This window comes from Lithobates pipiens, unplaced genomic scaffold, assembly GCF_037356315.1.
Source record: "Lithobates pipiens isolate NorthernLeopardFrog02 unplaced genomic scaffold, aLitPip1_a1.2 Scaffold_25, whole genome shotgun sequence".
NCBI lineage: Eukaryota > Metazoa > Chordata > Amphibia > Anura > Ranidae > Lithobates > Lithobates pipiens.
In genome coordinates this window covers 39015293-39042249 of record NW_027507787.1, presented here as the reverse complement: position 1 = coordinate 39042249, position 26957 = coordinate 39015293, and the positions used below count along the sequence as shown (strand labels likewise).

The 26957-nt window shown below is 42.2% G+C and overlaps 1 protein-coding gene across 1 annotated transcript; it reads right to left on the bottom strand.

Annotated features, from left to right (window-relative positions):
- Positions 1-5275: 5275 nt before the first annotated feature.
- On the bottom strand, positions 5276-25009 carry SRGN (serglycin). Its single transcript, XM_077454283.1, has 3 exons — positions 24845-25009; positions 8617-8746; positions 5276-5829 (listed from the first exon to the last, which is right to left on the bottom strand). The coding sequence occupies exons 1-3, from the start codon at positions 24921-24923 to the stop codon at positions 5649-5651; spliced, it is 390 nt and encodes a 129-aa protein (XP_077310409.1). The 5' UTR covers positions 24924-25009; the 3' UTR covers positions 5276-5648.
- Between the last annotated feature and the right edge of the window lie 1948 nt (positions 25010-26957).

Below are 26957 nucleotides of genomic sequence, written 5' to 3'. Positions count from 1 at the left end.
TTTACGTCAGGAATTTTAACTCTCACTGAGCATTCGCTAGCGAAATTATCCTCTAGGAGCGCAACACCACTTATTTTCATCTTTCTTTATACGCAATATTGCAACCATTCTCAGACATCTCAGGGATAAAATTAACCATAGAAAATCTAGGGCATTGAGTCTCTCATTGCAAAAGACAATCCAGAAAACGCTAGAACAGTCCTACCAATTTATATGGGAGACGGAAAGGTTCTTCCATAACTGGGTATACATCTGACCTCATCAATGGAAACGCTATATAAAATAAATTATCCTGCCCTGTTCAAGCGACTGACTGAAGATCTAGCTGAATGGCAAATTCACCCTCCATCGTGGTTTGGCAGACTACACTCAATAAAAATGAACATGTTACCAAGAGTATTATATCTGTTTCGCATTAGTCCGAAAGGACCTTTAATCATTTAAAAAAAAAATTCTCCACTTCATTTGGGCAGACAAGATGCCCAGGGTGAATAAAGGTACAATGTACACTCCAAAACGGAAAGGGGAATATTTCTTAATTATTAGGTCTCAATTACTCATGGCATTATTGTTCTCATTCACCCTAGGCAAATCATCGCCTATTGGGTCATGGAGGGAAATGCCTGCTCGAGGGGGTGGCCCGGGCTCCCCCGATAGTTCGATGGGGAGCCGGGTCATCCCAGAGGCAGAACATACCTCAAAGATTATGATTGGAAACAAGCTATGGGTCATAGATATTGTGGTATTATATAAAGTTTGAGATTTTGAGATGAAAAAGGTGTATGAACCATGTTTAATTAAGCAAATAAACTGAAGCCAATGCTAGGAGGAGATGGTGGTATGTGTGCAACAAGAGGAGGAGTTTTCCAGTAAACTAAAATATTCAATGTATAGAACCCAGGACATGTTGTGCATTGCACAATGTAAAACTGAGACCTTTGTTCTTTGTATTGTAAACCTTTAATAAAAACAATTGAAACACAAAGTGAAGGAATCCCTGGTTGTCACCTGGACTAGTGTCTCCATGGAAAAATATCCCTACAATTCTTGGTAAACAAGACTAATAGGGAGAGCAAAAGGGGGGCAGGCACAGACAGCAATAAAAACCTGACAGGTTTTCAAATACCGCTCTACTCTATCCAAAGTTTTGTCTTTAGCTATACTTTAATTAACCACTTTCAGACCGGACCATTTTGCTGGCTTAAGACCAGACCACTTTTTGCGATTCAGCACTGCATCGCTTTAACTGACAATTGCGCGGTCATGCGACGTGGCTCCCAAACAAAATTGACGTCCCTTTTTTCCCACAAATAGAGCTTTCTTTTGGTGGTATTTGATCACCTCTGCGGTTTTTATTTTTTGTGCTATAAACAAAAATAGAGCGACAATTTTGAAAAAACGCATTATTTTTTACTTTTTGTTATAATAAATATCCCCCAAAAATATATAAAAAAAACATTTTTTCCCTCAGTTTAGGCTGATACGTATTCTTCTACATATTTTTGGTAAAAAAAATCGCAATAAACGATTATTGATTGGTTTGCGCAAAAGTTATAGCGTTTACAAAATAGGGGATAGTTTTATGGCATTTTTATTAATATTTTTTTTTTACTAGTAATGGCGGTGATCAGCGATTTTTATTGTGACGACGACATTATGGCGGACACATCGGACATTTTTGACACATTTTTGGGACCATTGTCATTTATACAGCTATCAGTGCTATACAAATGCAGTGATTCCTGTGTAAATGACACTGGCAGTGAAGGGGTTAACCAGGGGGTGGCAGTGTAGGGGTTAAGTGTTCCTAGGGGTGTGTTACTAACTGTGGGGGGCTGGGCTTTGTGTTAGTGAACACTGATCTCTGCTCCAATCACATGGAGCAGAGATCAGCGTCACTTGTTGCTAGGCAGAACGGGGAGATGCTGTTTACAACGGCATCTCCCCGTTCAGCCGCCCTGTGAGACAATCGCGGGTATCCCCGCAGCGATCGAGTCCACGGGACGCGCGACCGGACTCACGGGGCTCCCGACCGGCATGGTGCAGATGCGATGGCAGGGCAGCATATAAAAATGGATGTACCTGTATGCCAATATGCCTGCCCGTGCCATTCTGCTGACGTACATTGGCGTGCGCCGGCCGGGAACTGGTTAACCACTTGCCGACCGCCGCACGACGATATACGTCGACAGAATGGCACGGGCAGGCATATGGGCGTATATATACGTCCCTGCCTTCCCGCGGGTGGGGGGCCCCGGTGCCAGCGGCGATCGGTATCCGTACAGGAGCGATCCGGGATGAGGGGGCGGCCATTCGTTTATGGCCACCCCCTCGCGATCGCTCCTGACGAATGGAAGTGAGGCGTGACATCACTTCCTCTCCTGTAATGTAAACACAGGCAGAGGAAGTGATGTAATCTCTCCTCCGTGTCGGTATTTTTCGTTCCGGCACTGAGGAGAGAGGATCGGTGAGTTGCACCAACACGACACTACACAGTAGAACATGCCAGGCACACTCACACCCCCCCTTCACCCACTGGGTTCACATTGCAGCGGTTTATGAGAACGGATGTGATTCGCACCGCACTGCAGTGCAAATCACATCCGATCTCTGTGCGATTCGAGTTCAGCCATACAGATAGTATGGCTGAATTCGCGTCGCACCCGCCGCAAACTCGCACGGGACCCTTTTTTTGGTCCGCAGCAGAATCGGATCGCATGGGTGTTCACACCATGCGATCCGAGTTTGCAGATCGCACTGCGATATGCGAACTGATCTGGGGGTGTCATTAACATTTCACTGACACTCCCAGCAGTTCGCATAGGGCAGTGTGAACTGCCGCAGGGAGGCATGCGATGCGGGAACCCGCCGCGGATTCGTGGCGTTCCCGCATCGCTCCAGTGTGAACCCAGCCTAATAAGCGATCGTTTTTCTGATCGCTGTATTAGTGTCACAGGTGACGCTAGTTAGGCAGGTAGGTATTTAGGTTCGCCGCAGCTTTTTATAGCGCCAGGGACCCCCATATACTACCGCATAAAGCCCCCTGATTGCCCCCTAGTTAACCCTTTCACCAGTGATCACCATATAACTGTTACAGGTGACGCTGGTTGGTTAGTTATTTTTTTATAGTTTCAGGGCACCCGCCATTTATTACCTAATAAAGGTTTAACCCCCTGATCACCCGGCGGGTGATATAAGTTTGAGGGTCAGATAAGGTCTGCGTCGCCCCAGGCAGCGTCAGGTTAGTGCCAGTACCGCTAACACCCACACACAAAGCATACACCTCCCTTAGTAATATAGTATCTGATCAGATCTATATTAGCGTCGCCAGCAGTTTAGGTTTCCCAAAACGCATTGTTAGCGGGATCAGCCCAGATACCTGCTAGCACCTGCGTTTAGCCCCTCCGCCAAGCCCAGACCAGCCCACCCAAGTGCAGTATCGATCGATCACTGTCACTTACAAAACACAACACGCATAACTGCAGCGTTCGCAGAGTCAGGCCTGATCCCAGTTTTTCTTGTAGCGTTTTGATACAGTCGCTGACAGCCTAGGTGCTTTTTTACCTGTGAGTCTCACTAGTGTACCCCTAAATTTAGGGGTGTCTACTTTCCAAAATGGGGTCATTTGGGGGGGGGGTTTGTGCCATCTTGGCATTTTGTGCCAACTTGTGCCGTACGCAGCTAGGCTCCCAAAAAGTCCCACATATGTGGTATCCCCGTACTCAGGAGAAGCAGCAGAATTTATTTTGGGGTGTCATTTCACATGTGCTCATAGCATGTGTGAGCAATATATAATTTAGTGACAACTTTGTGAAAAAATAAAAATAAAAATAAAAGTTTGTAATTTTCCCGCAACTTGTGGCAAAATATAAAATATTCCATGGACTCAACATGCCTCTCAGCAAATAGCTTGGGGTGTCTACTTTCTAAAATGGGGTCATTTGTGGGGGTTTTGTGCCATCTTGGCATTTTTTGGCCTTCAAAACTGTAATAGGTAGTGAGAAGTGAAATCAAAAATTTACGCCCTTAGAAAGCCTGAAGGCGGTGCTTGGTTTTCGGGGCCCCGTACGCGGCTAAGCTCCCAAAAAGTCCCACATATGTGGTATCCCCGTACTCAGGAGAAGCAGCAGAATTTATTTTGGGTTGTCATTTCACATGTGCCCATAGCATGTGTGAGCAATATATCATTTAGTGACAACTTTGTGTAAAAAAAAAAAAAAAAAAATTTTTTTTGTCATTATTCAATCGCTTGAGGCAAAAAAAATAAAATATTCAATGGGCTCAACATGCCTCTTATCAATTTCCTTAGGGGGTCTACTTTCCAAAATGGGGTCATTTGGGGGGGTTTTGTACTGCCCTGCCATTTTAGCACCTCAAGAAATGAGATAGGCAGTCGTAAACTAAAAGCTGCGTAAATTCCAGAAAACGTACCTTAGTTTGTAGATGTGACAACTTTTGCGCAAACCAATAAATATACAGTTATTGACTTTTTTTTTACCAAAGACATGTGGCTGAATACATTTTGGCCTAAATGTATGACTAAAATTGAGTTTATTGGATTTTTCTAATAACAAAAAGTAGAAAATATCATTTTTTTCAAAATTTGCGGTCTTTTTACGTTTATATCGCAAAAAATAAAAATCACAGAGGCAATCAAATACCATCAAAAGAAAGCTCTATTTGTGGGAAGAAAAGGACGCAAATTTTGTTTGGGTACAACATTACATGACCGCGCAATTACCAGTTAAAGCAGCGCAGTGCCAAATTGTAAAAAGACCTCTGGTCATTGACCAGCAAAATGGTCCAGTCTGAAAGTGGTTAAACAGGTTTCATTGAAAGTTTTACCCTTGTCTCTTGCTCTGGTGACAACCACAGAATTATTTAAAATTCCTTCATTCTCTATCCCAGTGACCTTGGTGACCACGACAGGTAGAGAGAGTTAATTTCCCCAGTGGAGACATAGACAGCAACAGAATCCTATTGATGAGAGATAAAATATGGGCCTCTTATATTGTATACCACATAGAAAAGGAAACTGGCCTACAGAAAGGCAGGCACCCCTTCCATATATTAATGAATTCAACACAATCTTGACAGGGGCTCTAACCCCTTACCAATCTAACAAAAAATGTCTGGACTTTGCATATTTATTCATTGCCATCTCAGTGCATATGTACATTTTGTAATCCAACAGGTCTTATTACAGAGCAATGTTTTGTGTGCAGGTATTTTTACTAAAGTTTTGTAAATAAAATTATCACATCACACTGTTAGATTTGGCACAATTGTGATTGTGTATTTGAAGTGGTTCAGCTATAGCTGCATGGTTTTCTTTACAGCAATATATGATGTTACCAGCAGGGGGCAATGGATGGGATTTCAATAGTTTACAGCTACCATTTCATTCAATATTATTTGATCTTGGATCAGCATTTTAATGACTATTTTATCTTAGTTCAGCTGAAATATACATGAATAACAGAATAGGGTGAATTAAACTACTGCTAAACTAGAATTCAGTCAAACATAGTAACATAAAGATATGTTTTTTTTTTTTAATGCCAAGTACAATACATAACTATTATGCAGAAGCTATACGTCATAATGGCAGAATGTTATAGATTTCATTCAGGTGTGTCCTGCTGCCTTCAGAAAATCAGATTTTCCTCAGAAAAATTGTTTTGGAATTTGTGTTCCCTTATTTCATTTGATTCAGGTTCATATTCCTTGGCAGATCCAGGTTCTTCTCCAGAAAAGACACCATTCCCTGATCCATTATCTTCTTCAGAGATGGAGTTTGGTAGTATGAAGGATGGGAATTTTTTCATTCTAAAACGGTAGGAAAAATTTGTTGAATAAATGACAGTATAAGTATATGTGTATAAGTTTATAAATGTTATGGTAGGTTACAAATCCTTCAAACAAACTGCCTTGTTTTATCCACAAATTCATTGCATCTATGAAAGGTGAAGGGCACCTATCGTGCGCTATGGTTAAATTGACCATGTCAGGTTTAAATATAATCCAAAGGTCTCTGCAAGAGACTTAAGTCCAGTACAGTAGAAACCGGCCAACATTTGTCCCATATGTACAGGCCCTTGTCCAAAAGAAGCTGATCTCATGACCGGCTTCTGTTGAATGAGCATGCTGGAAAACTAGCAGCCGACCAGTCTTCTCTGCCAATGGCTGTGAGCTCTGACCAGTGTGTTTTGGCAGGGGGGGGTGTCCCCCGCATCCCCTTGTTGGAACACAATGGCTCAGCAGGGAGATCACTGTACTAACATTCCATAGTAAGTACAGAGACCACCTCCGTTTTTTGTTTCGTTCAGCCCACTGGGTTGAGTGAAAAAAAAACGTAGGCATTAGCTGGAATCATACCTATTTGTATTTTTTGATGGATCTATTGAAATAAATGGAAACACAAAGGAATCAGAGGATGGAACCATGGCATGTGTGGAGGACATAAAGTAAACATCTTTCAGTCCCAGAAGTGTCGAATGCTGACAAGCCTTTTGGAGATTGCAATGCCATCAAAGAAAACACTATGTCTGGCGCAAACCCAACACATTACATCACCCAAGAACACCACACCCACAGTGAAACATGCTGGTGGCAACATCATGCTGTGGGGATGTTTTTCAGCAGTCGGGACTGAGAAACTGGTCAGAGTTGAGGGAAAGATGGATGGTGCTAAATACAGGGATATTCTTGAGCAAAACCTGTACCACTTTGTGTGTGATTTGAGGCTAGGACAGAGGTTCACCTTCCAGGAGGACAAGGACACCAAACACATTGCTAAAACAACACTTGAGTGGTTTAAGGGGAAATGTGTAAACGTCTTGAAATGGCCTAGTCAAAGCCCAGACCTCAATCCAATAGAAAATCTTTGGTCAGATTTAAAGATTCCTGTTTACAAGTGCAAACCATTCAACTTGAAGGGGCTGGAGCAGTTTTGCAAGGAGTAATGGGCAAAAATGCCAGTGGTAAGATGTGGCAAGCTCATAGAGACTATCATTGGAGCTGCGATAGCCGCAAAAGGTGGCTCTACAAAGTATTGACTTTAGGGGAGTGAATAGTTATGCACATTGACTTTTGCTGTTATTTTGCCCTATTTGTTGTTTGCTTCACAAAAAAAATCTTCAAAGTTGTGGGCATGTTCTGTAAATTGAATGATGCAAATCCTCAAACAGGTTGTGAGGCAACAAAACCCGAAAAATGCCTGGGGGGGGGGTGAATACTTTTGCAAGGCACTGTATGTGCATTTTGAGCGCATTTCGAAAACACATATGTATGCAGGTAATGATTTTTCAATGGTGCCATTTAAATTCAGTGCTTACTTGCTGCAATCAGTTTAGCTGTTTAAAAATAATAATAAAACAGAATAATACAAAATAGAAAAAAAAAATTAAAGAGAAAATAAAGAATAAAAATTTAATAATAAATCACTGAATAAATAATAAACAGACAATAAAATAAAAACTATAATAAAAATAAATTAAAAAAGAAAATTTAATTCTGTGCATCCAAGATCCACTTTAAATGCAGCAGGTAAATGTGGCCAAACCCACATTAGAGTAGAAACATCTAAACACAGTAAAAAGTGATCTGGGAGGCATAAAAGTTGTTTATGCTTTCCAGAAAACTTCTACGCTTAGAAAAGCTAAAAGTAGAAGGGCCAGTGTGAATATAGCCTTGCTGGACTGTAATGAACAAAGCTTTTTTTCAGCAGGAACACAGAGGAGCGAAGTTCCGGCACTTCCAGCACTGACTGTATGTGATGGCAAGGGGTGCTGGGGTATGCTGCAGGGTCTATTGATACTGGCTGCTGGGGGGATCTATTTTTGCAGAGGGGTCTATTGTTGCTGAGTAGGGTTTATTGTTGCTGGTGGGGGACCTGCTGTTGTTGGGGGGGAGGGTCTTGTATTGCTAGGATGGTCGGGTATTGCTGGGAGAGATGTACTGTTGAAAAAGTGGTCTATTGTTGCTGAGGAGGTCTATTGTTTCTGGTGGGGGGCCTACTGTTGCTGGGAGTGGGTCTTATCTTGCTGGGGGGGTCAGTTGTTGCTGGGGGAGATCTACTGATGAAAAAGGGGTCTATTGTTGCTGAGGTGGTCTATTGTTTCTGGAGGGGGACCTACTGTTCCTGGGGGTGGGTCTTATCTTGCTGGGGTGATGGTCAGTTGTTGCTGGGAGAGATCTGCTGTTGAGGGAGAGGTCTATTGTTGCTAAGGCGGTCTATTGATGCTGGTGAGGGGAGAGCTGTTGTTGCTGCCAGGAGTCTATTGTAGCTAGGGGGGAAATTTTGTTGCGGGTGGTCTATTATTGTTGGGGGTGGATTGTTGCTGGTGGGGGCAGGCTATTGTTAATGGCTACAGAGGATCTATTTTACTGCTTTTCTTGTTATCATTACCAAATTTCATACCAATTGCTTACCACCACAAAATGATACATGGTTCTGTATTCTCTAAAAGGGCAGTACTGGGAGATGGGTAGGGGTGGAACCAAGGAATGATGCACGGAGGTGGGTAGGGGTGGAGAAAAGGGGAGGCAGAGTTCCTGCACTTTTTCTCTGAGAAAAAAAGCCCTGGTAATGAATGTTATTGTTTATATACTTACACTGGATTATTATCAATTTCATTGCTGATCTGGGCTTGTTCAAAAAGGGACTGTTCTTGGAAACAGGCAACTGAATTGTCGCCAGGTCTACATCTGATTCTTTTGTATTGTTCTCTCTTCATAGGCAAACCTATGGATATTTAAAAAAATAAATAAATAAAGAGTTACATTTTTTTAATGACCTTTGCCTTCTTTCAAGTAATTTGCTTAACCTCCCTGGCAGTATGATTAGTTCTGGTTTTAGGTGCTGAAAGCGGTACAATTATTTTGCATGGAAATTTGGCGTTTTATATTGTAGTCCTATAATTCTTAGGAATAACTCACTTGTTCAAACCAGAGTCTAGCAGACATCCCAGGTATGATAAAGTTTATAATATAATAATAAATAATAAAAATTATTAAATAATGTAATCAAATCCAAAAACACTGAAATTTGCTAATTTGCAGAATTGTCGCTGTCATTAGATTTAGTGTTTGATGATGAATTTCCCCACAAATTGCTATCGCTCAATTCTGCAGGTGATTATAATTTATTATCGCTGTTTTCTAGTTGGTCTAAAATCACTTTTGACATAAAGGGCCATTTTTTGGTTGCTATGGACAATCTTCAAATTCCAGGCAGAAAAAACAGAAAATTGTTCCATACTTACCGTAATTTTCTTTTCCTGGTGCCTATCCATGGCAGCATACCTGTGACAAGCTCCGCCTTGGCTCCTCCCTCAGGACTAGTGAATATTATAAAAGAAAAGGTTAGTACAGCCCCCGCATTCTCGTTAATATAGAATACCGAGGGTGGGAATGTATGCTGCCATGGATAGGCACCAGGAAAAGAAAATTACGGTAAGTATGGAACAATTTTCTGTTTTCCTGGTGCCTCCATGGCAGCATACCTGTGACAAATAACTAGCTGAGACGGGTGGGATAATGCTTAGAGGTTTATTTAAAGAATTTATTATTTAGAAGAGGCTAAGGCCGAAGTGATTGCCTGTCTGCCAAACTCCACTGAGGAGAGAGCTCCTGGGTCCACCCTGTAATGTTTCAGGAATGTGTGTTGGGATGACCAGGTTGCTGCCCGACAAATAGTTTCGATCGACACATTCGCTCTTGCCGCCCAAGAGGCAGAGACCGCTCTTGTGGAGTGCGCCCTGACCGCTGAAGGGGTCTCTAGTCCCTTTGTCCTGTACACCTTGTGGATGAGTTTGACGATCCATGAAGCGATCGTTCTGGCTGATGCCTCCTTTCCTTTACGTTTTCCCCAGGGAATTATGAACAGTCTGATGGAAGCCCGGAATGGAGCTGTGGCTTGGAGATAGCATTTCAGAGTGGAGGCGATGTCTAATTCATGAAGAGTGACAGAGTCCTGTTCAGAAAATGTTGGGAGTGCCCAGGGTTCTGACATGCTCAAGGATGAAGCGACCTTGGGAATGAACCCTCGTATTGTTCTAAGTTCCACTCTATCTGGGTAAAAAATAATGTGATCCTGATCTGCTCCCAAAGCTTGGAGCTCTGACACCCGCCTGCCGGAGGTTATGGCTATCAGAAAGGCTAATTTTAAAGTTAGGTTCCAGAGTGATATTGAGTCCGAAGGGGCAAAGGGTGGATTGGCTAAGGACTCCAGGATGACCGTAAGGTCCCAAGTGGGAAAAGATTGTTTAGACGGTGGTCTGATCTTCCTGACGGCCTTAAAAAATTGGATTAACAATGGGTCCTCCGCCCATCTTCTACTGGTTGCTGCTGAGATCGCTGACACCTGTACCTTCAAAGTACTCAATGCAAGACCCAGGTCCAGGCCTGCCTGCAGGAACTCAAGAATTTGAGATGACGAAGGGGAACCTGGATCACAGTTTCTATCAAGCATGAAGGTCTTGAAGTTGTTCCATACTTTATCATATATGTTGTTTGTGGATGGTTTTCTTGCCTTGAGCAGGGTTGCGATCACCTTGTCGGAGCACCCTAGGGATTGGAACCTTTCCCTTTCAGTTGCCAGATGTGAAGGTCCAGCCTGCGGGGATCTGGGTGGGTGTGACATCCTTGCGACAGGAGGAGGGGTACTATTGGAACTTTGACTGGAGGACTGGTGCTCAGATCCATTGCCGTAGGGAACCAAGGCCTTCTTGGCCAGTATGGCAGAACCGCTATCACCGTCGATGTCTCCCTCACGAGTCTTGACAGGAACCTCGGTATGAGGGGCCGTGGGGGAAAAGCGTAGGCCCGATCGCATGCCCACGGGGCTGATAGGGCATCTGTTGCCTCCGCCTGGGGGTGCGGAAATCTCGAGATAAACCTTGGAAGTTTGGTGTTGGATGCTGTCGCAAAGAGATCTAGCTCGAGGGGCCCCCACTGGATCATTATCCAGTTGAAGATTTCCGGGTGTAAGGACCACTCGTTGGTGTCTGCGAACCTGCGGGAAAGGCTGTCTGCCCTTGAGTTGAGATGGCCGGGCAGATAGACTGCCCTCAGGTCCTTCAGATTCCTTTCGGCCCAGAGGAATATGGGCTCCACCTCGTTCAGGAGGGATCTGCTGCGCGTTCCCCCTTGACGGTGCACATAAGATACCGCGGCCCTGTTGTCCATTCTGAGGAGAACTGGTTTGCCCGAAATCTCGAACTCCAGGGCTAGCAGTGCAAGATAGGCCGCTCTGAGCTCCAGGACATTGGACACCACGCCTGCTGCATTGAAGGACCATCTCCCTTGTACTGAGGTCTTGTTGGAATGTGCTCCCCAACCAGCTGCGCTGGCATCGGTAGTAATTATGATCCAGTCGACATGCCCTAGCGGGCGAGACTTCAGAAGCGACTGTCTCTTCATCCACCAATGTAGACTCCTGAGCATCCGGGTTGTCAGGTGTATGGGTTGGGATAGATATCGTTTGTTCCACATTCTTAAGAACTCCAGCTGAAAATGTCTCAAATGCCAGTGGGCCCAGGGGACCATAGGGATGCATGATGACATCCGACCTATCAGGCTCAAACAATTTGAGGCTGTCAGGTAGGATCTCAAGCTCACCTTCTTCATCTGTTGGATAATGGAAGATACCTTCTGAGGAGGGAGAGACACTGATCCTTTCATTGTATTGAACAGGGCTCCCAGATAGACCATCTCTTGGGTCGGAGAGAGAAGACTTTTCTCGTAATTTATCTTCCAACCGAAATCCACTAGTGTTGTTAACAGGATATCCCTGTGTTCTAATAACTGGGTTGGGTTCTTCGCCAGGAGTAGAAGGTCGTCCAGATAGTGATACACCCGGAGCCCCAATTCTCTCAGAGGTGCTATGATGGCAATCAGGGTTTTTGTAAAGACTCTGGGTGACGTGCAGAGGCCAAACGGAAGGCTCCGAAATTGGAGATGTACTTGCCCCACCGCAAATCTCAGGTATTTCTGGAACGTAGGGAGTATAGGTATGTGTAAGTAGGCGTCTTGCAGGTCTATTGACAACATCCAATCCCCTGGTTGGACTACGCGAATGATCGTCTGAAGAGACTCCATCTTGAACTTTTCCAGAAAAATGTAGCGATTTAGCCTCTTTAGGTCTATCACAGGTCTCCACCCTCCGTTTCTTTTGGGGACTAGAAACAGGGTGGAATAGAAACCTGAAAATCTCTCGGATGGAGGCACTGGAACTACTGCCCGTTGTTCCTGTAGGGAAAGAAGAAATCGCTTCAGAGCTTCCGCCTTTTGAGGAGATCTTGACACCCTTGTCGGAGAAAAATAGTCCTTGGGGGGTTGGTTTAGGAAGGACCAGGAATGACCGTGTTTGACTGTTGCAACTACCCAGGGATCCCTGCATTTTTGTTCCCAAATCTTTGAGAACTGTTTCAACCTGGCCCCCACAGGGATCACTTGGGCTGGCCTGGCGTCAAAAAGATTTTGATGGCTCCTGTGGGGTAGGTACCGGCCTCTGCCTCCTGGACTTGAGAAACGTCGACTGTGTGCTCTTCCAGTTGTGCCTGAAGCCTTTCCCTTGTCTTGATTGTCGGTAGTCCCTATTTTTGGAATATTGGAACCTTGGTGCAGAGGATCTGAAACGTCTAGATCGCCTGTCTTGAGGAAGTAGGCCTGACTTTCCGCCGGTGACCCGAGAGATGGCTTTGTCGAGTTTTTCCCCGAACAAGGCTTTACCGTCAAAAGGTATCTTGCACCAATTTTGCTTCGAGGCAACGTCCGCTGCCCATGGTTTTAGCCACAGTGCCCTTTTGGCCATTACTGTGTGAAGCATTGCCCTTGCGGAGCAACGAATGGAATCGATGGCGGCTTCTCCAATGAAGTCGGCTGAGAGCTTCAGCTCATCCAATGCCCTTATTATCTCTTCTTTAGGGATATCCTGTTGGATTGCCGACTCTATATTATCTGTCCAGACGCGTAGTGCGTTGGACACTGATGTCAGAGCTATTGCAGGTTTACAGGCATATCCTGCCATCTGATAGGCCTTCTTAAGGTCAAGGTCCATCCTTCTATCCAGAGGGTCCTTGAAGGAGGTTGAATCATCTAGGGGTAAAGTGACGTTCTTGGCCAGCCTTACCACTGCGGCATCTACCACCGGCGGGCCGTCCAGCATTTTGGAATCTGCCTCGGAGAGAGGGTATAATTTTCCCAATCGATTGGTGGAAAGTCTTTTGTCTGTCCTCCCCCATTCTTCCTCGATCACCTCCCTGATTTCCTCCATAAGAGGGAAGAAGGAGATCTGGCGCTTAAGGAAGGGGAAGTATGATTTGGACTTCCTGACCTCCACGTTGGAATCCTCCCAACCGATTGCTTGTTTAACGGCCTGCACATAGGGCTGGACCATGGCAAAGGCAAAGCCAGAGGCATCTGTGTCATCTGAGGAATCCTCTGAAACGGCCATTTCGTCCTGATGCTTAGAGGAGGAGGGAGGGAACAGACGACCACTTCCACTGGTGGATGGACCAGGAATGGAGGCCTCGGCCATCAGCTCCTGAGGAGGAGATGCCGGTTGTTGTGTCGGCCTTGTAGCGACCAATTCCGTAAGGGAGTCTTTTACTGCCTTTTTAAGGAGATCTGCCACCTGTAGGCTCTCAGACTCTCTGTCTGCTGCATAGTCTCTAAGGCAGTCTCGACAAATTAGTTTGTCCGGAAGTGGGGAGCCTCCGCAGGCCTGACATCTGGTAGGTCTAGGTCTCGGGGAGCGCGAATGACGGCACCTCTTAGCTGAAGCTTTCCTGCCGCTTCTGTAATGCCCATGTCTGGGTGACCTGTCTCTGCTGTGACAGGAATCATCATCGTCATCTCCATATCGCCTTGAGGTCTTCTTAGACGTCTTCTGGCGTACAGGACTGAAATACAAAAGTATTGTCCTTAGTGCACTCTTTTTTTTTTTTTTTTTTTTTTTTAACTTACCTGGGCGTAGGTCCTTACCTTGGGAGTAGAGTAGGATCTTGAGCGGGCGGCGAAAGGCTCATGTTTAGGCGGCTTAGCAGAGGTAACGGCTAGGAAAGAGTCAGAGGAAAAAGGCGTCAACCAGTCGTGCGCTGATTCACGGAAAAGAAGGGAATTTGCCTACAAAAGTGACGATTCCCACCCCCCGTTACTGTGTGTTGTGTTTTTTTTTTTTTTTTAAAACCATTTTTTATATATATTTTATTTTTATTTTTTTGGAGGCTCCGATTTAAATAATTTAATATATTAATAAATTAATTCTTTTTAAGTGAAAAGAGACATTCCATCAGGGCTATACCAATATATACGGATGATCACATGTACAAAAACAAATGCATTAAAACATGCCTTACCTTAACAGGGGTGGGAATAGCCTGGAACTCTAGAGTGTAATTCTCTTGTTGACCACAGGCATTTCACTTGTGCTGCTGGGGAAATAAATAGGAGGAGGGGAAGTGATGTCGTGCTAAAGCTCCTCCTCTGACACTCTGAGGGCAAAAGGAACCATTCGCCCTCAAAAAAGATGGCCGCCGAAGCTTCCGACGCTACCGCGCACGCGCCGAACGTCCAAACTGACCGTCGAAACATACGACCCGCCGGCGCATGCGCAGACGACGGCGGGAACGCTATACTATTATAAAATGACACAGACTCGCCGCGCGCGGCCCCTAGTGAGTCTGGGAGTGACAAACAAACATGGGAAAGGAAAGGGGGGCCTGCTAGGACTATGGGGACCGCGGAAACAGAGCGCAGGAGAGAGGAAGGACAGATGAGACTGGAGGGAAAAAACAAACCTCAGGGACAGAGCAAAAGCTGCTACCTCTGCTGCCATAGACTGGAGCCTGAATGCCCATACTGCAGGTAAAGCTCTTACTTAAGAGACAAACTGCTTGTCCCAAAAGATCCTACAGAAGGGACTTCCAACCTTATAAGCGCATTTAGCTGCCCAAGAGAAGGAACTGCGTCCGGGAGAGGCTTGAACCCGGACGGACGCTGCCGAATGCAGAAGGTAAGGACGCCGACCAGGATTCACTGCCATGAGGTATGAGGAAAAAAAGGAGAATGCGGGGGCTGTACTAACCTTTTCTTTTATAATATTCACTAGTCCTGAGGGAGGAGCCAAGGCGGAGCTTGTCACAGGTATGCTGCCATGGAGGCACCAGGAAAACTGTATTTATAATATAAAAGTGCATGCAGGGCACTGGACAGACCACTAGGGACAAAGGGGATGTGTAATTTTTTTTTATACAGTATTGTAATCTGTAAGATTACAGTACTGTGTGTGTTTTGTGTATTTTTACTTTTTTTCATTTGGCGCCGATCTCCGCTCCCGTGCGCCGTAACGTCGCAGGGAACGGAGCTCGGCGGCACTCGGGCACTGTGTGAATCGAGTGGAGGACAGCTCGATCACACAGCGCGGAGGACATCGCTGGACCCAGATGACAAGGTAAGTAACCTCTCCCTGTATCCAGCGATTCGATCCCGAGTCTGGCTCGGGGTTACCGCTTATGGTACTGAAATCCCAAACCAAACCAGACTCGGGATTACCGTTAGGGAGGTTAATTAGAGCACCATTAATAATCACAAATAGCATAAACAATAGTGGACATGACAAAAGTGATGGTGAAGATTTAAAATTTATGTTTTGCACCATATAGTGTACTTTTAAATGAAACACTGCAAAAATATGAGGGCTGCCATTGCTGGCCACGTTTTGAAATTTCTAGTTGCCTGGCTCTCTCTGGCTTCAGGAGTAATGAGTTACTGAGTTAGGGTCCTTTCACACGGGGCGGATCAGTGATGATCCGCCCGTGGATGTCCGCTTGCTCAGCGGGGATCAGCAGGAAGATGACAGCTCCGTCTCTGCACACTGCGCAGGGACGGACCTGTCACAGCGCCGTTCTCCCCTATGGGAGATCGGGCGACGACGGACCACAGTGTCCGTCGTCACCCGATCTGATCCGATGACGGATGGAAAAATAGCTTTTTCCTCCGTCACACTTTTTCGAATCGGAGCAGGTCGGATGTCAGTGGACATGTCACCGCTGACATCCGACGCTCCATAGAGCTCTATGGAGCATCCGTTCAGGTCCACCTAAAAAACTGACAGGCGGCCTAAACGGAACGGTAGTGTGAAAGGGGCCTAAGAGTAGGCATGCGGCAAGTGAAGTCAGAACTCTTGATCTACATACTCGTTCTGAGTCAGTGGGGTGCACTTTGCAAGGGAATTTTCCCCAGGGCTTAGTGAATGTGGTGAAAAATTCACTGCAGAAAATACCCAATCATGTACAAGGAGAATAAAAAAAACAGCATTTTTGCATGCACATGATTGGATGATTATTCACTAAGCTTTAGGGAAAATTCACTTACAAAGTACAACATATGTACTTCTTGAGAATCACCAGAGTCATTCTGCGGAAGGAATGAGGAGGCCTCCCCTTCTACAGAGATCCTCACCACAGCATCCCAGGGCCTGGTGAGAGAGCTTTTCCACCATTGCTGATACTGCTAGCAGGGTCTGAGCACTGGAAAAAGGACACAAAGTATACCCAATCCATACTGCACCCATACTGCACTCTATACCACACTTATTCCAAACCTAGACTGCACCAATACCACATTATGCCTAATCTTTACCACATCTGAACCACATCTTCCTTGCACCTATGCTGAGACTATACTGTACCTGTAGTGCATGCAGGCTAACTGGGACAGTCATCAAGTGCACCAATGCTCTTAAAGGGCTCCAACATTAGCAGAAAACATCTCAAAGGACTGCCCTCACATAATGACTGTTCTGCAAGTCTCTTTTGTTCCCTGCCCCACCTCTATCATTTTCTTTTTCTTTTGGACAGTGCATACCCAGTTGGTCTAGGACTGCTGCTGTGGCAGTATACCTCCAGCACTCAGTAGATTCCACTTTGCTACTGCTCACTGCTGCACTTGAGATGGCCTTGCTATTCTTTATGCTGATGTGGACGTAAAACATCATGCTTTTAGTAAATCAACCCCAATGTATTATTACCATTGTTAAAGCAGTTGTTTACAGTTTTTTTTTACTTTTACCTACAGGTAAGCCTATAATAAGGCTTACCTATAGGTAAAAAAATATCTCCTAAACCTCTATGGTTTAGGAGATATTCCCCTCATAATGAGCCACTGACTGCAGTGGCGCATGTGCACAGGGGTTTTTCGGTTGAAAGCCCGGCAGACGCCGGACTTTGCCGGAAAGAAATCTCTTGCGCGCATGCACGGGAGTGACGATATCGCGGCTCCGGCCACTCACAGTGCCGGAACCGTGATATCCAAAAGACACGCTGAGGGAACATATCAGCTCCCTCGGCATGGATCGTTGGAGATATCGGGGCCTCGTTCTAAGGTAAGTATTTCATAATGAGCTAGTATGCGGTCCATTCTAGCTCATTATGCCTTTTCCCTTGCAAGTCAGAAAAAAAAATTCAGCGGGGTTACTACCGCTTTAATCATCATTTTATGCTTGCCTAGTTACCAAACATATTGGGCGACAATTTAAGTTTGCCTTTACTATCTGGTTTGGTTCCTGTTTTCTTTGCTATAGCACTACTACTGTGTACTAAGTATTACTTTCAATGATTTCCTGTGATGTATTTTTGTATGTTCAACCTGGTGTGTTAGAGGTGCTGAAGTTCTTAAAAAGGTCAAGGGAAAGAATAAAGAACCCATCTAAATTAACGGCTCCTACAGGGGTAGAGCTGAAAATGGAAGGAAATAATCTTCATAGGAGTATAACACGTAATATATATATATATATATATATATATAAAAGACAATATAAAAAGCAATAACAAAATATACAAAATATCATTCTGGTAAAAAAATTCTGTATTATAATAACATTTATGTTAGATAAAATGTAAAACTATTTCAACAAAATAGGAATAATCCCTATCCCATATTTATGTTTCTAAGATGGTTGCTAAACTAGCTATTAAAACTTTGTAATAGTAACAAACTTGAAAACTTTTGTAGTTACATAGGAACATAACAATGTAGCAGCATATAGAGCAAGCTGAACCTAAAGGATGGGGATGGAAAGTGAAAAAATAAAGCACATTTACCCCAAAAGAAGGGAAAAGTTTTATGATGACTGGTAATAAAAAAATTAGTAAATATATGGAGGAAAGGAAGGTATTTGACGAAATGGTGGATGTTAAGTAATGGCATAGCAGTATCAGCTAGAAGAGAATGGTTGGAATGTAAATAAATGTACTTAAAGTGTATTTCCCCTTTTGAAGCTAAACTGGGTTAACACCCACTTGACACTTGTTACCTTTTCCCATTCACATAGTTTTACTTTAAAAATATATTTAAAAGTTGCTGCTTACCGACTCGCCCTTTTGTGAAAACACCAAAACTAAAATGTTCTCCTGCAATGTAAAGTTAATAGGGGGACTTGGAAATGAACCATTTACTGTTACACCTGTCTTTACTGTGCTGGCAAATCTCATTATCAATTGTGAACTGAATTTGAACGCTGTTTGCCCTAACAAAGGCTTAACAATCTTAAAGCTTAGGTTCTGCATTTTATTTTAACCCCTTTCCAATTGCTGCAACCCTTTAAATGCATCTTAAGGTGGGGGATGGGAGGCAAGGGTCCTAAATCACTGGACCACTGTGATTGGCTGTCACAGTGGTCCCATGATTGGGAGGTGGTGGGACTAGACTGGGAGCTGTAAGTGACAGTTCAGTCACTGTGCTGGAAGAGTGCAGTGGATGGTTCTCAGCACAGAAACCTCAACTGCCATGGATGCATATTTTCGACGTGTGGGCGTTAGGGTCCACCCTCTTTTGTGCTGCCTGTTCCCTGTGCTCACTTTGTTCCTCCACTTGTATAGTTACATAGATATGCTGTTTGAATGGTGGAGCACATAATAATCATATAGTAGGGTCATTTGAAAGGTGGATACAATCGGGGGTAAGAGTTTGGGAAACATTGGAAAGAGTAAATGGGATGGTGAGTGGATCCCTGTGATCAGACATTGATAATATGTAGTGTGGTAGACAAGTTGAAATGGTATAAGTGAGTGGGTGTGGATGATGGGATTATAAGGAATTTTCAGGAATAGTGATGGCATATGATTGGACTATAGAGGTGGGATTGCAATGTTATCTTTATTGTTTATTTTTTATCCTATTGCTTTCTTGAGTGCTTTGGTGATCTGTGAATCATAAAGCTGGCCATACATGGATTGAAATTCAGCCAGTTCAGCAGGAATTTCAATCCATGTATGGGCAGCGAGATTGTACAGCAGTTGATCTATCAATCTGTACAACCGCCATGTTGGACTTTTCCTGCTCAATCAACACTGCCAGGAGTAGCCGGCAGTACCGATCAATGTATTCTGATGGAAGGGAAGTCTCCCTACTGTCAGAATACAATAGAGGATTCCCCTATTCACATTGAGTGTGTGAATGCAGGAATCAAATAATAATTTTTTTTTTGTCCAAGCTGCTGGAAAACAAATGACTCATCTATGGGCTACCTAACGTTTGGTTAAGGATAAGGTCGATCTGGTGCTGTTTCTAAAGGTATTTACGCAGAGTTGTTATTTTTACTTCTCTCATCTGACTTTGATTTATATGACCACTGATTGTTGTAAAGTCTGTTTTGTTGTTGATATTGTGGGTTTGCTGATTGTCACTCTGGTTTTTCATGATACTGGTATTATTGGGTTGATGGTTATGTTTGTTGTATTGGGTGCTTTTCCTATTTCCCAGGATCTTTTCTTTCTTTGTGTATAGTCCTGTCTGTTGCACACTAATTTTGTTACTTACTTGTAATTCACTGTTTCTGTACTTCTGTCAGTACACTATTCCTTTAATGTATTCACTGTGCTGCAATTTATGGATCCTGCCCAATCATAGATTACAGTTACAGAAACCTTCAGAATCTATTTTTGAGTTTCCCGGATTGTCAGGTTTCCAAAAACTGGACTTATAGTATATAGGTCAGATTTCCAATAATTTGAATTATATATGGTAGATTTCCAATAATTGCCATTATAAACAACATGTTTAAAGTCAAGAACATCTAACGTCTAAAACGCAAACATTTAAGAATCTGATTTTAAAAGTTGGTATGTAGGAATGATATATAGGAGTAAAAGGAGAGCTCCTTCCATTTTATATTCTTTGACAGTTCATGCTATATTTAGTAAAGATTTTTTTCATAGCTACTAGTTAGTCACATTCAACTGTATTGAACATAAGGAAATTCACATTACTCCAGGTACTTGTGCTCCACCACTTGTAAACACTGCCCAACTGCTGTGTAAGGGTGGTAGCTAGGTTTGCCATCCACACATTAGAAATTAAGAAATATTCCGGATGGCTGCACTCCAATAAAGCTTTTAGTATCCAAATGAAGGCTTAAAACATCATATAACAGTGGAGGAAGAAAAAATATTGATGCGTTTTGCGCTTTTAGGAGTGCACCCATCCAGAATCATTGACCTTTTCACATTCTACTGTAATATTGAAAATGTTTCATTGCTCGTCAATATGATTTCCTGTGTTCAAGACTGAGGAACATATAAAACCACTTGGGTGAATATTGAATCATATTCACCATTACAGAACACATTCATTTTAATGTGAGATCTACTACTAGCTGTAAAATTACCTGTTTAAATGAAAGCTTCTACAGATGTATTCTCTTTTCAGGATCAACTTTTGTTTTTGGGAGTGGGGGAGATAGTGCCCCATCATTGGTATCAGAGGGAAGCACAGTGCCCCATTACTGATATCAGTGGGAGGAATAGTCCCCCATCATCGGTATAAAAGGGAGGAACAGTGACCCACCATTGGGATCGATGGGAGGAATAGTGCCCCATCATTGGTATCAATGGGAAGAATTGTGCTTATCATTGGTGTCAGCAGCAGGCATTATGCCCCACTGTTAGTGTCTGCTAGAGGAATAGTACCTAGTATCATTGGGAGCTATAGCACCCCAAGGGCCAGATAAAGGCTAGAAAAGATCCACATCTGGCCTGCTGGCCACAGTTTTGAAACCACTGCCATAGAGAAACAAACACATCAAGAATGAGAAGCTTTTTTGGACTATTTTACCATTAATAAACAAACAGTTTGAGCAAGTAGTATGAAAGTGATTTTGTTTTTTTGTTTTTTTCAACTTTTCACATGCCAGTTCCAACATCATGGCACAAAAAGCTAGCCTGTATTAGAAAATACTGTGATAAAATCACACAGGTATGATATATGATTTATCTAAAGATCAGTCTGCGAACTGCTACCTTTCTCATTCAGTACTGTCAAAAGCAATCGAAGGTAGGCATCTTTGTAGGATAAATGTCTTTAAATTGACATTTAAGAGTTGAGAAGCATTAGAACCTCTGTTAATTTTGTATTGAGATTTTTGTCCTCACTGGGGAAATTGTATTCCATTTCCTGTTCTACTTACAGTATGAGGCATAAGCTCATTTTCCCATTCTATTCTGGCTTAATTTCTACTTTATTCATCTTGAGGGCTTAGGTCTGTTGAAATTCTTTGTTAGGCAACTTGCTAGCAGTGTAAATTGGATAGTATGTCAATCTGCAGCCTCAGCAGAAATAACAGTTGTAGTTTAAACACTCCCCTTCTCTTTCACCACGTTTTTAACAGGGCTACTCTGGAAGTAGCACATAAACCCATGACAGAAATGATTCATTTCCTGGAGGATGAAGCCCTGAGTTTTCCAATGTACAAGATGATGACTAAATCTGCAGCCTGTGGTTGGTAGCAATTGTAGCTCAAAGTGCTGCAGAAATTTACCCCCAATGCACAGACTGCAACATTGGGATGTTATGTTTTATTTCTTCAATAAACAATACTGTGTTTCAATAGATAGTACAGTGCCCATAGAGCATAGATCATTCTTCATTATTGTTCTTGGTCGGTAGACGTGTCGTACTGCAGGTGTAGAGCCCTGCAAATGTTTGGCTATCTGTGTGTATTAAAGTGTAATTGTAGATTCTAACAAAAAACATTTCCTAACAGCTTTCTTTATCAAACTATAAATTAGGACTATATCTTTCAGATGCTGAAAAGATATCATTCTAATTGTGGTGGCCTATCTAGGGTGTAACATTTTACAAGACTGTTGCATTACAGGATGTAAGCACGCCTAACTTTGGGAGTGCCACTGCTGTGAGAAAATTTCGATTTTCCACATCCAATTTCTGTGGTCATAACATTCAGCTAAAACCTCCATCAAGTATTTTTTTTTATGTCTGTTCCCCCTATCGGGAGGATTCCACTAACCTCCTGCCTGGTTACTGGGACAGAAAATGAAATAAAATATCTCCAACAGGGGTGCAGAAGGAAACAATAATATGTTCAATAGGTCAGGAAGTGAGGGGGAAACACTAAACACCTGAAGAGGTAACTGATCCTTGTCTGCTTTATCCAAAACTAAAAACAAATGTATGGCCAGGAGTACCACTTTAAATAATTGCCTTTTACTCCCTTAATTATTTTGCTAAGATGATGCAATTAAAACGATGTAAGTAGAGCATGGTATTGCACGCTCACTGGGTTTTTTGCTATGGAAATAATGACTCATATGCCTGTCCAAAGCCTGGTTGACTTGTGTGTTGTGTGGGATGGCACTCTATAGAATATATACAGTATAAATATATATATATATATATATATATATATATATATATATAATTTATTATTATTTTTTTTTTATCTAAAAACAGAGAGTTGATCTCTGCACACGATAAAGTGAAAAGTGCCTGGGTGTACTGCAAATATATATGTACAGTAATATAATAAAGACATACATGCACTAGCACTAATAACTGTCAGGTTGGGTCAAATACCCTTGTGCATAATATTACCTGAGATTCACATATTTAGTATTTTTTTTATATATATCCTATGCATATAAATTTTAATGTAGCTAGAAAAGGGCACATAACCAGGCTGGCTGAGAAGGAGAGTATGGTAAGGATCTTGTGGAGGAGACAAATGGCATTTGCTATAGTGAGAGTTGTCAATTGGCAAAGCAAGGCAACTTTGAGTGAGCGTAAAATTTTTCCCAAGAAAATTAGTCCTCTCTGCTCCCTCTCTTTTTTTTCATTTAGGGAGGGTGAAGTATAGAAGAGTGGAGTATTAATTAGGTTTGTGGAAGTAGAGGGGTCTAGCGATTGCCAATAATCAAATTTGGGGGAATATTACCCCAATACCAACAGTTTGTTGATGCTGCCAGTAAAAAAGCTTGCTAGTAATATATGGAGTTTTGGGACAAGTTAATAAACCAAATTTATTACAGCTCATGTGGAATTCAAGAAGGGGTAAGTATTGAATATTACTGTGTGGTATTTAGGTCTATGTTGTAAAGTGTGTACCCCCAAGCTGGTTATAAATTGCTGATGGCTGGTACGAACTTCCAGTAGAGTGCAATCAGGGGCAGTCTTATCAAGGATTACAACACCTATCAGGTTATTTTTTGCTGTGTGTCCTGCTGGCAAGATTTTCCTTCATTTCCTGTCATGGAGATTTCCAATTAACTATAAATTTGAGGGTTCCTCTTCCTTTTCTGTCTGATAGCAATGGTCACCATTATTATTGTTTCTGCTTTACATACACTTTAATACAATAAAAAAAAAAAAAAAAAAAATCAAGCATTCCCCTATGTATTAACATGTATTTTTTTTTATATTATTCTTGGCTTATCTGAAAAACGAAAGTTGAAGATAATTTTTTTTTCTGTGTAGTTTAAATGTCAGAATGTTTTTTTTTTTGAGGCTGATATCTAAGAATATGGTAAAACATTTTCAAGAGAAATTGTTCATGTGTTCTTCATCATATGAATCATCTTTTTGGGTCATTTCTCACCATAACCTATTTTGTAATAGTAACAGGAAATCACAAAGCTCTGCAGTTTATAAATGTATGTATATAAAGCAAAGCGTTCCTTTATTGCTTCTAGTGTTAAGATATTGGCATTTCAGTTGGATTAGATCAATGTAAATAATTTTTCTCTTCAAAATTTTTTATTCAACAAAAATAGCACTAATCACATATATCGGAATCAATTAATTGACTTATTATTTCTAAAATTATATTTTATAAAATATCATGATTATTCGCTGATTAGACCCCTCCTTTGTACGCTGCTGTTATACTGTATATACTGGCGCAAAGCCAGTGTTTGTTTACTCAGCCAGTAGGGGACCATGTGACAGGGTGAATAAGGTAAAGCAATAATTGAAGAGCGTTGTACACCTCTTAACAGGAGTGTCTGAACAACGATCTTCATGACAAGATTGACTGGTATTCTCTGGATAAAATCTGCATATTTATAAAGAGTAAAATCAACTTATAAAATGACATTAGCATGTTAAAGATTATATAAAAAATTTGTGTTGGGGTTATCTACTTTTTAGATTTTATATTGCCCTCTAATCATTGCTACACAAGGCACCTGCTTACTCTGTCAGCATTTTATTACATCCCTGATGACTATTTCACAGTGAGAGACCTAAAATACAGTGCATCTTCTACCCTATTGCATATTTGTATTGGTATTGAGAGCTTACAAGCATAACAAAATTGTAAGTCAATTTAACCAAAAGCAAAGTATAGGAGGCACATTAACCAGTCAGAATAGACCCAACTTCAGTAAACTGATCTAAGATCAGCTGGTGTGGGTTACTGTACTTTACCTATCATCTATTACTCTCAGCTACATTACCGAGAGAGCCCATGGGCTCATTCAATTTTATTCTGGAATTTAGTTTTACTAGTACAGTATGTAATATTTAACATGAAGAGCAGTATCATTACCTTCCACGAGGGATCCAGCCAACAGGAGAACACAAAATAGGGGCAGCATGTTCTTGCAGGGCAGAGAGAGAAGTTCCATACGTAGCGGAATAGTCTTTCACAAGATGTGAAATGTTAGCATGAGCTGTGGGTTTCTTAGCTAGTAAAGATTTCCGACTAAAACCACAATGACCAGCCCACAAACTTGTCACAACTTCCTGCACAAGTGTAAAGAAAACTATTCTGTACATTAATAAAGGTGACAAAATGACTACTGAAGCATTTTTGGGAAGGAAAAGAAAACATGAAGTTCTCATGAACAATTCCGAAAACAAAAAGATAATTGTTATGACAGTACATGTGGCTTTATTTGCAACAAGAAACTTAATTTGTACACATGGTATAAGATAAAGCTAAAATAAAGTATATTTACACTCAACACTTTTTAAATTTCCTTTAAAGGAAACCTATCATGAGTTAAATATACAGACTTCTGAACATGATAGTTGTTTGGCTGTTTTGCTAACCCTTTTGGCTTCAATACTTTTAGTGCCAGAAACAGAGCAATAAATCTGAGTATGAAAGTCAGACATAAGTGTGAAGTCCTTCTTTGTATTTTTGTTTGAAATCAGGAGCTCAAAAAGTTGTGTCTTCCAGGCAATCAGCGTTTCCAAAAGGAAAGGTCAACAGTGTTGGCCTTCAAGCTTTTTCATGGCAGGTTTCCTTTAAAGGGCAAGTAAACTGTTAGTAAAAATGATACTATTCTACCCTCCTTAGGCCTCCTAACCAAGCCCCACCCAGCCCCTCTTCCGAAGTTGGCATCATCCAAGCATACATTTTTTATTTTTTTCAGATTGTTTTTTTATTTAGGTAAAATAATAACATAGCTTGAATATTACATAGTTACATAGTTACATAGTTACATAGTTAGTCAGGTTGAAAAAAGACACAAGTCCATCCAGTTTAACCTTAAAAACAAATAAATAAAATAAAAAATAATCGTACAATCCAAATACCCAATTTTATGCCCACAATTGATCCAGAGGAAGGCGAAAAAAACCCCCAGCAGAGCATGCTCCAATTTGCTACAGCAGGGGAAAAAAATTCCTTCCTGATCCCCCAAGAGGCGATCGGATTTTCCCTGGATCAACTTTACCTATGTTAGTACCCAGTTATATTATGTACATTCAGGAAAGTATCCAGGCCTTTCTTTAAGCAATCTACTGAGCTGGCCAGAACCACCTCTGGCGGGAGTCTATTCCACATTTTCACAGCTCTAACTGTGAAGAAACCTTTCCGTACTTGAAGATGAAATCTCTTTTCCTCTAGACGTAAAGAGTGCCCCCTTGTCCTCTGGGTTGACCGTACAGAGAACAACTCAACACCAAGTTCACTATATGGACCCCTAATATATTTGAACATGTTGATCATATCCCCCCTTATTCTCCTCTTCTCAAGAGTGAATAAATTCAGTTCCTCTAATCTTTCCTCATAGCGGAGTTCCTTCATGCCTCTTATCAGTTTGGTTGCCCTTCTCTGCACTTTCTCCAGTTCCTCGATATCCTTTTTGAGAACTGGTGCCCAAAACTGAACTGCATATTCCAGGGGAGGTCTTACTAATGATTTGAACAGGGGCAAAATGATATCTCTCTCTCTGGAGTCCATACCTCTCTTAATACAAGAAAGGACTTTGCTCGCTTTGGAAACAGCAGCTTGGCATTGCATGCTATTATTGAGCTTATGATCTACCAAAACCCCCAGATCCTTTTCCACTATGGATCCCCCCAGTTGTACTCCCCCTAGCATGTATGATGCATGCATATTCTTAGCCCCCAAGTGCATAACTTTACATTTATCAACATTAAACCTCATCTGCCACATAGTTGCCCAATTAGACAGTGTATTGAGGTCGGCTTGTAAATTGGAGACATCCTGTAAGGACGTTATTCCACTGCATATCTTGGTGTCATCTGCAAAGACAGAAATGTTACTTTTGATCCCAGACCCAATATCATTTATAAAGATGTTAAAAAGTAAGGGTCCCAGCACTGAACCTTGGGGTACATCACTGATAACCTTAGACCATTCAGAGTAAGAATCATTAATCACTACTCTCTGAATTCTGTCTTTTAGC